Raw genomic sequence first — 14,979 nt, 5'->3', positions numbered from 1 at the left:
CATTATACCGAGATGCTGATGAGTGCTCTCAGAGAGCAGGAGTGCTAGTCGAGTAGAAAATTGTTCGGCTGTCGGTTGTGATTGCAGCTTCTCGATGTCGAACCTTCCTTGTGTTTGTTGACGTGTGCGCTTTTCTACACAGAGGCGGGTGCGTATCTTAGCACGGTCAACCTAACAACGCTTCTAGAAGACGTGGAACAAACAAACTTTCTCCGGGGCTGAAGAGATGGATTATGAACTACCTGAGCGGTCGAGGTAAAACATCAAAACTTAGGAAAATTAAACAAGGGGTTCCACAGGGCGGTGTCCTCTCCCCGTTACTGTTTAATTTCTATATTTCCAAACTTCCTAAACCACCAGAGAGAATTTCTGTTACCTCCTACGCAGATTAGTGTACGATAATGACGTCGGGCACTGGCATCGATGAAATGTGTTCGAAAGTGAACAGCTACCTCCCCGAACTTTCTTGCTTCTTCTCTGCGAGGAGCCTGGCACTCGCACCCACTAAATCCACGGCGACCCTTTTTACCAACTGGACGAAGGAGTACAGACTAAGTCTTAACATTCATGTCGATGGCATAGCAATTCCGACAGTTCATAATCCCAAAATTTTGGGTGTTACATTTGACAGTCTGCACTCCTTCACTCCACACACGACTGCGATAGTCACTACAGAGCCGCAACAAAATCCTCAAGTCGCTAGCCGGTAGCACTTGGGGAAAAGACAAAGAAACGTTGCTGGCCACTTTCAAGGCTATCGACCGGCCGGTCGTAAATTACGCAGCACCGGTATGGTCGCCTGGATGCAGTGACACTCAGCTGAAGAAGCTACAGACGTGCCAGAACACTGCACTCCGAACAGCAACAGGATGTCTCTTGATGTCACCAATGACACACCTTCATAGTGGGGCCATTATGCTGCCTATTAAGGAGCATAATGAACTGCTTACCAAGCAGTTTCTACTTGGGTGTTTTCGTAGAAATGACCCATGTAGTCACTTGTTTGAAGCAGAACCGCCACCTAGGTGCATCAAGAGATCGCTCCTACAATACGTCGACGAACTAAACCCCTATACCGACCAAACTGCGGACGCAAACAGTTTTAGACACGCTCTTAACGCCATTCACAGTGGAGCTATCAACACCTTCATTGACTCCCTTCCGGTGAATGGCGTCCTTGGAACCAAACCACCACTTATAGCAGACGAAGAGCTCGAGTTGCCACGTGAAACCAGAGTGACCCTTGCGCAGCTTCGATCTGGATATTGTAGCAGGTTAAACTCCTACTTATCCAGGCTGAACCCCGACATACAAAATACATGTCCCGTATGCAACGAGTCCCCGCATGACTCTAACTACCTCTTTGTATGCCCAATGAACCCTACTCATCTAACACCCCTTTCCCTTTGGTCCAACCCTGTCGAAACAGCACGTTTCCTGGGCCTCCCGTTAGATGATTTCGACGACAACTAGACTTAAGCTCTTCTTTTCAGGCAGGGATAGATAACCGCTACAACAACAACAACAACTGAACTTCGGTATTGAAATATCGCTCATCACTAGTATGCAGGGACTCTGTGATTTTCTTCATAGGTAGGACTTTAACCTGCTAATATTATATATAATACAATATCCAAAACGAAGTTGCGCGAGGGTCCCTCTAGTTCCGCGAGGCAACAGTTGGTGATATATCTCCAGTTTGTTGGACAGTTGTGAAATATCGCTCATCACTATCATGCAGGGACTCCGTGATTTTCCTCATAGGTAGGACTTTAACCTGCTACCATATAATATAATACAATATCCAAAACGAAGTTGCGTGAGGGTCCCTCTAGTTTCGCGAGGCAACTCGCGCTTGGTGTCGACACTTGGCTTGTCAAAAGTCTGTCGTATTCGAAGTCCAGTCGGTATAGTTCTGTAAATCGTCGACGTACTCTTGATGGCTCTGGGAGGTGACTCGGCTGCCAGCAAGTGACTACAGGGGTGATTTCTACGAAAACGTTTCAACGTTATTTTGACAAATCTAAAGCTTCCCTAGCTGCGTCCTACTGCACCCAGGCGACCATATAGAGGCGACGAATTTGGGCACAGCGCCGCACAGAGAGTGGCCAACTTGGGACCTCTACGGTTCTCCGGAGCTCTAAGCAGCATGACTCCCAGTCTGTTCAGACCACTCTCCAACCTTCTTCCAATCCCCGTACGAGAACCACAAGGCAACTCCTGGTTCTCGTACCGTCTGTTTTGTGTGTCATGTCACATCAGTCAAGTGTAATTCTTCCTCTGGCTGGTGTCATTATCATTACCTCATTCCCACCACCCCATCATCACTGGTCAACCGAGTCAAACTAAGCTACTACGTTTAAGTGTCTTTGATAATGGTATGGGAATTGTACAACTCTAAAAACCGAGGAGACTGAATTTTTATGTGGCAAAAGTCAAAAGAAGTATACTTAGTAAGTTTAACTAAATTGCAACAATAAGTTATAATAATTATATATGATAAATGGAATTTGTTAATAGCAGCAATAGAAATCTGACAGTATGAGTATTAAGATATTTCCTAGGTTTTAAGTATAAATGCTTTAAGAGTAAGAGTTAAGAATCCTATAACCCTTGGTAGAATTTTTAAAAAGTTATTGTAGTTATACATATTTTAAGTTCATTTAAAATGTAAGGAACAATTCATACAATTGCCACAATCAAGCGTTTAATGTCGTCTATTACGGATACAATTATGGTTTCTTACTGCATATTCTTTCAGACAAAACATATTTCTTTCGGTTGCGATCGTGATATCAGCAATTGCTCGACTGGTCTTTCCTTAATCGATCTATTACCACGTAATGCTGAATGGACAAAAGATCTCAGTTATGATGAAGGCTTTGAACCGATTTTCCATTTCGATGGCTCTACTGGTGTGATCGTACCGGACACACTGCTTACACACCATGACTTTTCGACACGTTCCTTCAGCATAATAACAATTTTCAGACACTCCAGCTTGGCCACAGCCAACAAACACATTAAAGAGCACATCATTTGCAGCGCCGATGATCACAAAATGAATCGTCATCACATGGCATTATTTGTACGCAACTGTCGTCTAATATTACTGTTACGAAAGAACTTCAACGAAGGTGACTTGAACATTTTCAGTCCTGCTGAGTGGCGTTGGAAAATACCACAGGTGTGCGATAACGAATGGCATCACTATGTTTTAAACGTTAACCAATTATCTAAAGTTGAATTATATATTGATGGTATTCGTTTTGAGAATTCGGTCGAAGATCGCCACAATAACCCAGAAGTCATCGACGATTGGCCGTTACATGCCGCACATGGTGTCAATACTACCCTCTCTGTGGGTGCCTGCTATCAAAGTTCTGAGAATCGTCTGAAACATGGTTTCAACGGCGATATATCTGAAATAAAAATTTCGCTTAATACGGTACTCTCAGGGGAAGATGTCCGCTGCGGATCCAATTGTGCCGAGCACTTGTTACCGCCGCCTGAAAGTTTGCTAGAAGCGGGTTCGCAAGTGCAAGCCAATGCGCAAATGAATGAAATTTACATTGAAGGCCAAAGCAAAAGCAATGTTGAACTGTTATTGCAAAAAATTCAATATCTTAACACCAAGGATTATCCAACAATTGGCCGCCGCAATATTGAGGTCCGCACAACCATGATGTGTATTAATCAAAGCGCCACACGTTTACCCACCATTGAGACGTACATCATGGTTAATGAACCCAGCCAATTGGTCATGCCAGGAGGTATTGCAGACAACAGTGCGATGAATGTCGGTGAATTCAAAGACAAGTTAAAGACAGCCACAGATACGCCATACTCAAAAACTTCTCCTATAACCAGTAAACCAGGCATCGAACAGGGGCAGCACAAGCAAGCGAACATGAATAGTGAGGAAAAAGCAAAGATTATCATAAATGGTAAGCGACCAAATAGTGCGTAAGGATGTGTAACTAAATAATTAAATAACACGGGTATAAAGTAAACTTGTAAGGAAGGGCAAAATTCGGATGCATCCGAACATTTTAGACTTTCGCAATTTATTGTTGGCATTTTATTAAGATAGGTAACACACAATTTGACAGATATTTTCGGGAAAGAATTACGCTTAGGAACTGAGTGCATGTTCGATGTACGGGGCCTTGAAAAGTTATAGGCCGATTTCGACAATTTTCCATAAGTGATGCCTTAAATACAGTATGTGTGTAAAGTTTTATTCAGCTATCTTCATTGGTTCTTGATTTATATATGTATTATAAAATAAAGGAACTAGATGGAATTCAAAATTGAGTTATATATAATGTAGTCGTGGTAGTGAAAGAATTTCGCCCATTTCCATTGGTAATATCAGGATATCAAAAAACATTATGTACCGATTTCCTTAGAAATCGGTCGAGTAATTTCTGAGCTACATATGTTAGTGGTATGGGAGATATATAAAAAAACCTATTTGGAGGTGGTGAAACGATTACGTCCATTTTCAATAGCAATCCTCCCAGAGTTTCAAAGAAGTTGTGTACTATGTTTCGCCAGGATATCTTAATATTTACTCAAGTTATCCATTGCACGGACGAACAAGCATCCGGATCTCAACAACTAGTCTCGTCATTCTGATCATTTTGATATAAAATACTAACTAACTCGTTTAGTTTTATGACATACAAACAACCGTCACGGAAACAAAAGTATTAAACCAGAGCACAGTTGCAACATGTTGCTAAAGTATAAAAACACTCGGTGCACCAAGAGGTGGCAACACAGTACAATGTCGATACTTTTATAATTCGGAAAGTGTCTTCAACCACAAATGTACTTTTACTTTGTCTTAAATTGATTCTATTCAGTTGGTTTTATTTACCGTTCTAAAGTATAATTTAATTTTAGGTAACACAAACAACTTGGTTTCATATCCGGAAATTAAACGCGGTGTTCACATACTTGATAATATCAACATAACTGTGGTGAACGCAAACAATAAAATCGTGCCGAATATGCAAAACTTGGACTCATGCAGTGTTATCGTGTTTCCTTCATTGAATCCGGATCATGAGGAAATACAAGTGGACGGTGATGAATCGCTATCCTCAACACTGGACATAAAGACCAATATCAATAAAGACGGCGTGGAAATGATTGGCAACGATGCTATTGAAAATTATTTGGACGTCTTGAAGGCGCTGCTTTATAGTAATAAAAAGCCGGCTTACTATTTAAATCGTGTGTTCAAATTGGCTTGTACACAGTTAAATTCTGAATTCAAGAGTCAAGAATTTACATTGACTTTAACGGTATTGCATCCCAAACTTGCACCGAAGACTACAACGGCACCAGCGTCGATCTTTGGTGGCGGCGAAAACCCGCTGTATGGCATCAGTGGTGTAAATGGCGGTGCTGTAGGCTCAACGTCATCGGGTAAATTACATATTATACAAAAGTCTTATATCGTTACATAATTTTTTGTTACAGATAACAGACTCTTTGCACATGCTATGATACATTCGCACGATGTACAAGAACCTAAAGTACATGTCCATTCCATCATACACAAAGGTAAATAAAAGTTGAAAGTGTTAATATGTATATACAGCGGGATATTATATTATAATTATTTTATTTTACACACAGCCGAGAGTGCACATCCCACAATGCTAATCATTTTGGTTTGTGTATTTTTGGTGATCCTCCTATGCGGAGTATCGATAGCACGATTAAAAAACAACAGCCTCAAGTACACAGAAAGACAGCCGTGTCCAAAGGTTGGTACTCTTCATTTTAACCGTTCCTGTTTCCATAATATTACTATTCCTTAGATTGCCGATGAGAGCTTGGTCTGGGACGATTCCGCGTTAACGATTACAATAAATCCTATGCAAACTGATGCCATATCGGAAGATAGTTCTGACTCGGAGAACTCAGAATCTGAAGATGAAGAAGGTATGGAATTTACACTGCCAATTTCACAAATTATATTGAAATGAAATGTTTTATATTTAAAATTATGTAGATATCTCGTTGCAGCTTTCTTAATTAAGTTTAATACCATAGTCTCACTAAATCGTTGATTTTGTTGGTTCCTTACACGGGTGCAGCAATAGAGATGCATCCTAAAATAATAAGCTATGTAATTCGTTTACAAACCAGTTGAAAAAAAACGACTCGGAAGCGCTTATGGGTTTCATGATAAGTTAATAGAAATACATGCCAATGTTTGTAATTGCCTACCAAAGTTTCGATGGCTATTAGAAAAGAAACTATATACAAAATATAATATTTCTTCACAGAATGCAAATCATGTTAGGTTAGGTAAAAGGAGTTGATCTCCTGTACCACAGCAAGCCAGTCCTTTGTGATGCCGCAAATTCCTCTAAATGGATCCTCAAGACACTCAAGTGACGACTTTGAACCTTTCACGAATTTGAGAAGCCAACTAATTTGTGATCATGACAGTTCAGCTGGATCTCCGTAGTTTGTCCTGTCGAAATGTTTCAGCCGGAGTTTAGTGAAAGTTGGACAATAAAGAAGAAAGTGTCTTGTTGTCTTAATCTCCCCTTCTTCCATGCATCTTTGGCAATTTACAGCCGCCAGGATATTCAGCCTCATGGCATCTAACACCATCGGGCAGTGGCTTGTAATGACTGTTATCATTACGGCCAGCTGAACCTTACTAAGAGCAAATAGCGCAGTGGTTCGCTTGCCATTCACCTTTGGGGAGATTGATCTCGCAGTCGCACAGGTACTGGATGTTGTCCAATACCTACCCTGTTCATTCGACAACCACTGATTCAACGCGAAGAGGCATGTTCCCAATCTGACGAAATTGCAGCTTGGATGCCCTTACGCGAGAGCTCATATGCTTTGCAGCTTCCAGCGATACCGCTATGGCATGGGACCCTATCGATTCACATATTCAAGTAGCTGGAAGCTATTGATAGTGGGGCTAATCACTCATTGACTAGCTTTAAGCAGTCAGCGATCACATGATCAGGATTACCGTTCTACTATCCGAGTGACAGAGGTAGGACGTCGATTTCTCCTCCAATTATCTCTGAACTTAGATCCAAAGATCTCTGAACTTAATGAAAGACATCACCGCGGCTATTCTTCACCGGCTACGTTCCGCACACATCTCTTTCGTAGGAATGCGGACAGAGAAGGACCGGGAAGATTAGGCTCCGCAACACAGTAATCCAGATCTCGAGGGATGCATTCCAAGTGATCAAGAATTTCAGAATGTCCATTATTGGGACCAGCATCTCTGAGTCGAATAGCCACCTTAGCGGCAATGCACCTACCCGCAATATCAACAGATGCTCCTCATAGAATGGCATTGAGTGCAAATAGCGGTGTAGTCCTAACTGCTTAGCAAGTGCAGGCTTCCTGAGTCAGACTAATACTCCGTAAAACAGTATTGACTTGACTAAAGCCCGGTCACAACCTTTGATGAGCGGCGCCAATAGCGCCTCTTCAACAGTATAAGGCATACCGATGCCTTCTTAACACTTTCTTTAACCCTTGCGGCGTACCCATATTTACCTTACGGATTGCACGTGCACTACCACACTCGGCTACGACAGATCTGTCGCAGAGAAGACTACATATTAGGTTGGCAAATATCTCCCTTCAGCATTTGTGCTCTTTATTCAATGCTTTATAAAAAGTGTTACAGTGATCGGATTTAGTTCAAATATGTACCGTTTCGTTCGATAATCTGTTCCCATTTAGACGGCAACTTCATAATACCCCCCTCGTGGAAACCCCCCTTCTTATTTGCGAAGAACTCTGACGGCCAGTTTGAACAGGAACAGGTGGTAATCACTTGGCGCTATCCTATCCGAGCTCCCGTAGCATCTGACAAGTCATCAACGAAGTGTGTGGTCTGGCGTTGCCTTAATGGAATACTACAACCTTCCTGTTGGCCAATTCTGGACGCTTCTGGTCGATCGCCTACTTCAAGCGGTCCAGTTGTTCGCAGTAGATGGTAGAATTAAGGGTCTGGCCATATGGGAGCCGATCATACTGTATGATTCCCTTCCAATCCCACTAAACACACAGCAAAATCTTCCTAGCGGTCTAACTCGATGTTTTCATGATTTGATCGGTATTCGCCGTCACAGGTCTTTCGCCTACTGGCTTATCCATGGTGTCGTTTTCACCCGCTCTGAATCGTCGAAAACATTCCTCCGCAGTTCGAAGTGATAGAGTACCATCCCCCAAAACACCATTAATCTCACGGAACGTTTCTCTAGCGGATTTGCCTTTAACGAAGGAAAACTTTAAAATAGCGTGGCGTTAGTGAACTCCATGTTTACACGACTATAATACCTGTTGAACGCAATATCCAAACTAATCATGCATAGCGTCGTTTTGTAGGTTATGTCAAGACCTTTCAAAGATGTATAGTATTGCCAGATATGTAGCGCTTTATACATAACCGCGAATTTTAAAAGACTAAATGTTGGAGATATTTGCCAACCTAATATAAATGAGTTGTTTAACGCTTGATTTGGTTTCCAGCAAATAGAACATAAAAATATATTGAAACCTGCCAAATATTTCTTCACAAGAATAACAACAAGAATAACAAAATTTTTAAATTTTTTTTGCAGTTTGTGTTTGAAATATATTTTTAACATTGGTCTTTCTTAACTGTTTTCAGTGGTAAAAGGTCGGTTTGCAAATGTCAGCCAGTTGGAGTGGGATAATTCGAACATGTTTACCTCGGCTGTTAACTAAAACTAAAATTAAATTTTGTGTGGCTTACGCATGCCAAGGCAGGTTGGGCATATAAATATATATAGTTATTAAAGCGAAAAAGCCAATTGAATGAAAGAATTGCAAAACAATCGGCCCTATTCCCGTTGTCGGTGTCGTTTTGATAGTCGTTTCTAAGTCGTCGTTTCGTTCCTAAATTGGTATTCTTGAAGTATATCGTAACGCCTAAGATAAGTTATCGAAATTTGTCTACATATTTTATATAGTATACTTTAAGGCGCTCTTTTCCCATATAAAAATTTCTTTCTTATGTAACAAGAAAAATTTTTAAAGCAGTCCTTAATGGATTTTATGCTATTCTCTATTTACTCTAAACAACGTTATCACTGTAATTATTGTACTTACGTACAACAATGTTAGTCTTCCATCTTTATTTGATTTTTTAAAAGAAGTAGTGGTGACATCTGCGTCCTCCTAACTTTCTTCTAAAATATGTTATACTTCCAGCGTCTCATGCTCCTTGCTTCTGGCTAATCCGACTACTTTACCTAGTGGTCCAGCCAAAGGAGACATGGGTAGGTGTTTATTAACTCCTCGTCTTGTTGGAGTACTATTTTTTTCTTCGTTTTGAATTTTTAGACCTTTCATATCTTAAATATACTCTTAGATATAAAAATGCAATTTTATTAATGCCAACTATTTCCGACGCGAGAAAGCGGTGGAATGGATTTAGTTTTTTTTTTTTTTTTTTTTTTGAGAAAAAAAATATCCCACCCAAGAAATCGAAATTTAAAGGATTTAACCCTTTTCTAAAGTCCTTGGCATATGCAGGATATTTTTCCATTTCAGAAATTAAAATTTCAAACTGTTTCCGATTTGGAATTTTCATCTTTACTTCAAATATTCCTTCAAACAACCGCGTCGTTTCTATGACGCTCACAATTAAAGCAACGACAAAAAAACGACTGTTTCTATGTCGTTTCTATAGTCGTTGCAAATTGGGGAATCTCAATTTATTTTCGTTAACGCCAACAGGAATGCCAAATAGGCGTTCTTAAGTCGTTTTAAAACGATAACGACAACGGGAATAGGGGCGAATATCACAGTGGCACTTTTAAAGACTACACAGTTGGTAAAATGCTATGTTGTTCGATGAAATCATTGTGTAGCGCATATGTTTGTTGTAATCATTGCAGACACACATATACATTAAAATAATTGTATTACATATATAATAATAATAATTATTTAACATGTAAAAGATGCACAGGAAATAAAGTAAGAGTGTTAGAGAAAGTACATATAACGGTCAATAATTGATACTTATTTAAATTGTATTCATATGTGGTAAATAAACAAGTCTATATACATACGTAAGATTGTGTGCATGTATGTACGTACAAGTGTATAAGTAGTCTAATAAAAATGAATAAACAAACAAAGACAAATATTGCTTCAAGATGATTATGTAACAAACAGATTTCGTTTCATTTCAAAATAAAAGGCCTACATACATAGTTAAGATGAACAGTGGTTTCGCCAATAATATTTTTCTGTTTTAAACTAGCAACACAGATGGCTGAGAGTCAAAAGAGAAATTATATTGCATACATATAATTGAACAAGTTTAAAAACATGCACGCTAATACACAACAAAACATGATAAAACGATGCCGTCATCTTATAGCCAACAAGGCAACTGTAGTTATCGCTACAATATACATATGTAATACATATATATACTATAACTACCCTATATAATATATATAGCAGAACTTTATGTATATTGGTTGAGTCCTTAAGCGTTATATATGTACAACTAACAAGTGCATATGCATGTATGTATGTACTGACGTATATGTATAGGACTACTCGTTGTACTACGAAGCCTAATTAGTGCATATGGAAAATTAAAAAAAAACACGCATATTTATGTATATACATTTATGTAATTAATGTCGTAATTTTTACCAAACAAAAACAATTTATGGTTTATGTATAAAACTTACATATGTGCAATTCAAGATGGAAGGTCATATTGTGGTACGAGTACGCAACTGCATTTAAGCATTCATATAGCACTTACTGTGGTTTCTAAAGTTTTTTTGCATTAGCACTACTAATTTGTGTATAGTTAAAAAAAAAATAAAAATCGTACAACCACGAATGTCAGTATAAATAATAGCCCTGTACAACACTCCGCTGGGTATTATATCAAAGAAAGTTTTTTCTGGGAGATTACGTCGTAAGTAAAATAATTGTATTCATCGATTCGAAATATTTGTATTCGAAGTTCGAAAAAAGGAGTTACAGGATGTGCTACTTAAAAATCCCAAATATAGATATAATCTAAAATATCTGCTTAATTAAATGGTGTATAAAGCTTTTTCGTTAAGATTATATGACAGATGTTATAAGGGGTCCAGTATTTTTCGATATAAAATTGTTATATATTTTTCGAAGAACAAACTTTGACCATTCATAACATGTGTCATATAAGCTTGAACGAAAAATTTTATACACCAAGCCTTCTTTCGAAATTTGTAACCAATTTTTTCGATTTTGCAGGCTAACTTTGAAAATCGGAGAATGCAATTTTTTAATTATGTACTTATGTCTCACGCTGCCGGAAATATTAAATATTATTATACCCAAAAAAAGGTGTTTTTGTCGTATAGTATAATTTTTTGTTTGTTGTGACGTCATCACGAGTAGGAGAACAGCGCAACCACAGCACATTTTAATTTGCATTTCTGCTGGCAACAGTAAAAAGCATTTATTAAAAAAAAACAACCGAATATTTTATTTTTAAAAATTTCTGTTATATTCTCCCTTTTGCCGCGTCACCTGTCGCAAACTTGTTGCTAATATGACATTTATCGATATACATGTGTACTTATGTATGTATGCCAAAAAAAAAAAACAAATATGAAATTACTAACAATAACTATTAATGATGTGGTAGTAAAAACTATTTATTTGCTGAATGCTGAATTATACAGAAATTTGTAAGTAACATAGTTGCTATTTTTATTGCTGTTTTATATTTTCATGTACGCCACAAAGCTCATAATAATGCTGAATTATACAGAAATTTGTAAGTAACATAGTTGCTATTTTTATTGCTGTTTTATATTTTCATGTACGCCACAAAGCTCATAATAATACGCTCAGTGTTGAGCTAAACAAAACACATTTACTTAATGGTCGCTAAGGCCCATAACTGGTCTATGCCGGCCCTAACCTAACCTATTATTTATCTTATCTCTCTTGATATTGGGCAATATTTTCACATTATTCGTATTCAAATCGTTTGACATGTTCTGTAAATCGTTCCGTTTGTTTTTTCGAACATCAGCAAATCATGATTTGTGGAATTTTCGCGGCTGTTGAGAGTATTCAAGTTTCTCGCAGTTTTGGGTCAGAAAGTTAACAGAAGTTTAGAAACACAATAAGTATGCTCTTGTACAATCAAAGCATATGCATATGCTGAAAAGCCCTTTTCTGTAAAAAAAATTGTTCATTCACAATGGATTTTACCAGCGCTGTATGAGTTACAGTAATGCATACTATCACTGCTGGTATTCCAATTTGTTGCACAAAATTAATGTTTTGATTTTCTGGAATCCACTACTGACATTTGAAGCTTTATCTACTTATGACACAAAATATTAATAATTGTTGATACTGTGCTTCTACCCATAGCAATATCGGTATCTCTTCCAACTACACGTGAAACGAGCATTATAGACGTTTTTCTGACTAAGGGTATGAATCTGTTGATAATTTCTAAAAATGCCTGCTTACTTAATACACCTTAAGCAAGAAACCAATTCAAGTCGACTAATAGCAAAGTTTTAGCAAAATGCACGTGTCATCCTAAGCAGATAGGGTATAATAGTCTCATAAATGCCGCCTTTCGATTTTATCTTCTTTCTTTAATAAAAACTACTTAATTAATTTAAATTTTGAACCAACGAATTCTTTTTTATTTGTTTTGTCAAACTGCTTCGTAAATTAAGTACAAGTAACCAGCATTGCAGTTCTGCAATTCGGTGTTATCGCTTACAACTCAAGCCGTGAAAAAAATTGCAGTTTAAGTTTAACTTTCGTACAGTTAATTTAAAAAAACTGCAATAAATTTTACTAAAAAGACACTTTGATATTGGAGCCTTTATTAAAACTTTTTTTCGATTTTGCAATAGTTAAATAGAGAATTATTGTGCACTGATAAATTTGGTTTATATTGAAAAAGTTCGATAAAAATTTTGATAGTTGTGACTAATAAAACAGGCACACAAAAAAAACCATGTCCTAACATTTAACCCCATCAGATCAGGGTTTTGACATAACCCCAGAAAACCAATATGACGGATATCGTTTTTAAAACGTCATCGGATTCGCTTGAAACTCGCTACTCGGGGTTTTTCATAGTAGCTGATTACGAATCCGGTGTCGGTTTTTTGAAAATTCAAAATGACGGCTGCAAGCTGCGATTAAGCACTAGAAAATACATTTCAGAAGCCTGTTTGAAACTTTGAGTCGCAAAACGGTTCCGCCATTTCTGGGAAATCATGGTCAGCGACTTTCAAAAGTTTTCCGAAAAACAAGGCGCCATATCGGCCTACTAGTTACTGCGCTGACTTCCAATGGGTGTAACTTTAAAAATAACCGTCGTGAAATTTTCAGGGTGTTTACTTGAATAATGTACATTTCGAAAATGAAATTAAAAAAAATGATTTTTTGAAAATTCTAACTAGTTGCATAAGTTGTGTAGGGAATGTGTTCAGAAATAGTAAATTTGAGTTTAATGTGCTGTTGTAAGCAAAATTTTCGTTTTTTAACATGTACAGTATACTCTCAAACAGTAAATCGATTGGTATTTTGGGTAATTTACTTTTTCGAATAATTTACTTTTCCAAATATATACATAATTATCTGTTTTTATAATATTAAATGCATTTTTAAACTTAAAGAATTCATAAATTTATTTGCTTCAATAAAACATATGGATTTACATGAAAAACATATTTACATTTACATACATGCATATGTATTTACTATGAAGAGAAAAAATCTTGAATATTCTTTTGTTTTTTTTTCTTTTGCAATATATTTTCTGACCATTTTTGTACGACAATTCAAAAAGTCTGACACCTGATTTGCATTGTTTTCATTTTTAAACCAGTGGATCAAGTAGGAGAGTTTATTTACTAAAAAGACGCGATAAACAAGAGAGTAAGTGTTTTTGCAACATCGTAAAAAACGCTGCTTGCTTCGTTTCGAATTTTTTATCACACTCTCTGAAAAGTAAATTAAAAAATTTACTTTTTCGAGGTGCATGTGTAATCTTAAAGGTGATTAACTTTTCCGCGATTATTTACTTTCTGAGAATTTACTTTTCGAGAGTATACTGTATGTAAATAAGCCAAGCAATAAAATTCCAATATTCAATAATAAACATCACATATGTCAACGCTTTCGGAGCGACGTACGGTGGAAGTATTTAAATAATAAGGCACCACTAATGCTTTTTCACACTATTTAGTTAGTTATTCAGCACCTTATTATGTATGAAATGTAATGTCACTGCTTGTGTTTCCATTTAACTAATGCTTAAGCTTAAAAATATAAACTTAAACATTGAAAATACTGAAACTATATATATGCTATAAATATAAAATATAAAAAAATATATAATACGAAAGCCAACAGCATTGCAGTGAAGTGAAACGCAAAACATTTGTAAGATAAGCTTATGCTTAAACTAAGAACAAGCAAGTAAAAATTATAACAATTTAGAGATGAATACTATATATTTATGGTAGATGCTTCAGAAAATATATTAAACGAACAACAAGCAAGCACATGCATAAAGTAAAAATAATATAAGAAAATACTTATTTTTTTGGATATACATAAAATGCGTAGACAAAAAATATGTGTATGTATGAAGTAATGAAATAATGCAGAAATTTGTAAACAAATAAGTATTGAATAAATATAAAAATAAAAAATATAAATACAAAATGCACAAGTATATAAGGATTAACGAAACAATAGGCACGTTGCATTAACATGAAATATTTACGTAATATCAGTGAAGACAATATAACATAATAACAAAGCAGCTCACACTTTTACGTACAACTATTATAATTATAACACTTATTGTATACGACAACACGCCATAGAAGTAGCAGACCATGTTCACAGACACGCATACATACATTATAGTAC

General features: G+C 37.0%; 1 protein-coding gene across 7 annotated transcripts in view; it reads left to right on the top strand.

Moving 5' to 3' along the window:
- Nucleotides 1–10,215, top strand: part of LOC105220001 (calsyntenin-1) — a 28,798-nt gene extending 18,583 nt beyond the window's left edge. For all 7 annotated transcript variants that reach the window (XM_054235340.1, XM_054235341.1, XM_054235345.1 and 4 more), the window contains 6 exons: nt 2,762–3,947; nt 4,912–5,439; nt 5,494–5,577; nt 5,653–5,783; nt 5,838–5,961; nt 8,684–10,215. In XM_054235340.1, the coding sequence (XP_054091315.1) occupies nt 2,762–3,947; nt 4,912–5,439; nt 5,494–5,577; nt 5,653–5,783; nt 5,838–5,961; nt 8,684–8,760 (2,130 nt within the window). In that variant the 3' untranslated portion in view covers nt 8,761–10,215. The remainder of the gene's footprint in view (nt 1–2,761; nt 3,948–4,911; nt 5,440–5,493; nt 5,578–5,652; nt 5,784–5,837; nt 5,962–8,683) is intronic.
- Nucleotides 10,216–14,979: the final 4,764 nt, after the last annotated feature.

This window comes from Zeugodacus cucurbitae, chromosome X (genome assembly GCF_028554725.1).
Source record: "Zeugodacus cucurbitae isolate PBARC_wt_2022May chromosome X, idZeuCucr1.2, whole genome shotgun sequence".
Lineage (NCBI taxonomy): Eukaryota > Metazoa > Arthropoda > Insecta > Diptera > Tephritidae > Zeugodacus > Zeugodacus cucurbitae.
The sequence above is the reverse complement of the archived record's forward strand: the minus strand, read 5'-3'. Positions and strand labels throughout refer to the sequence as shown.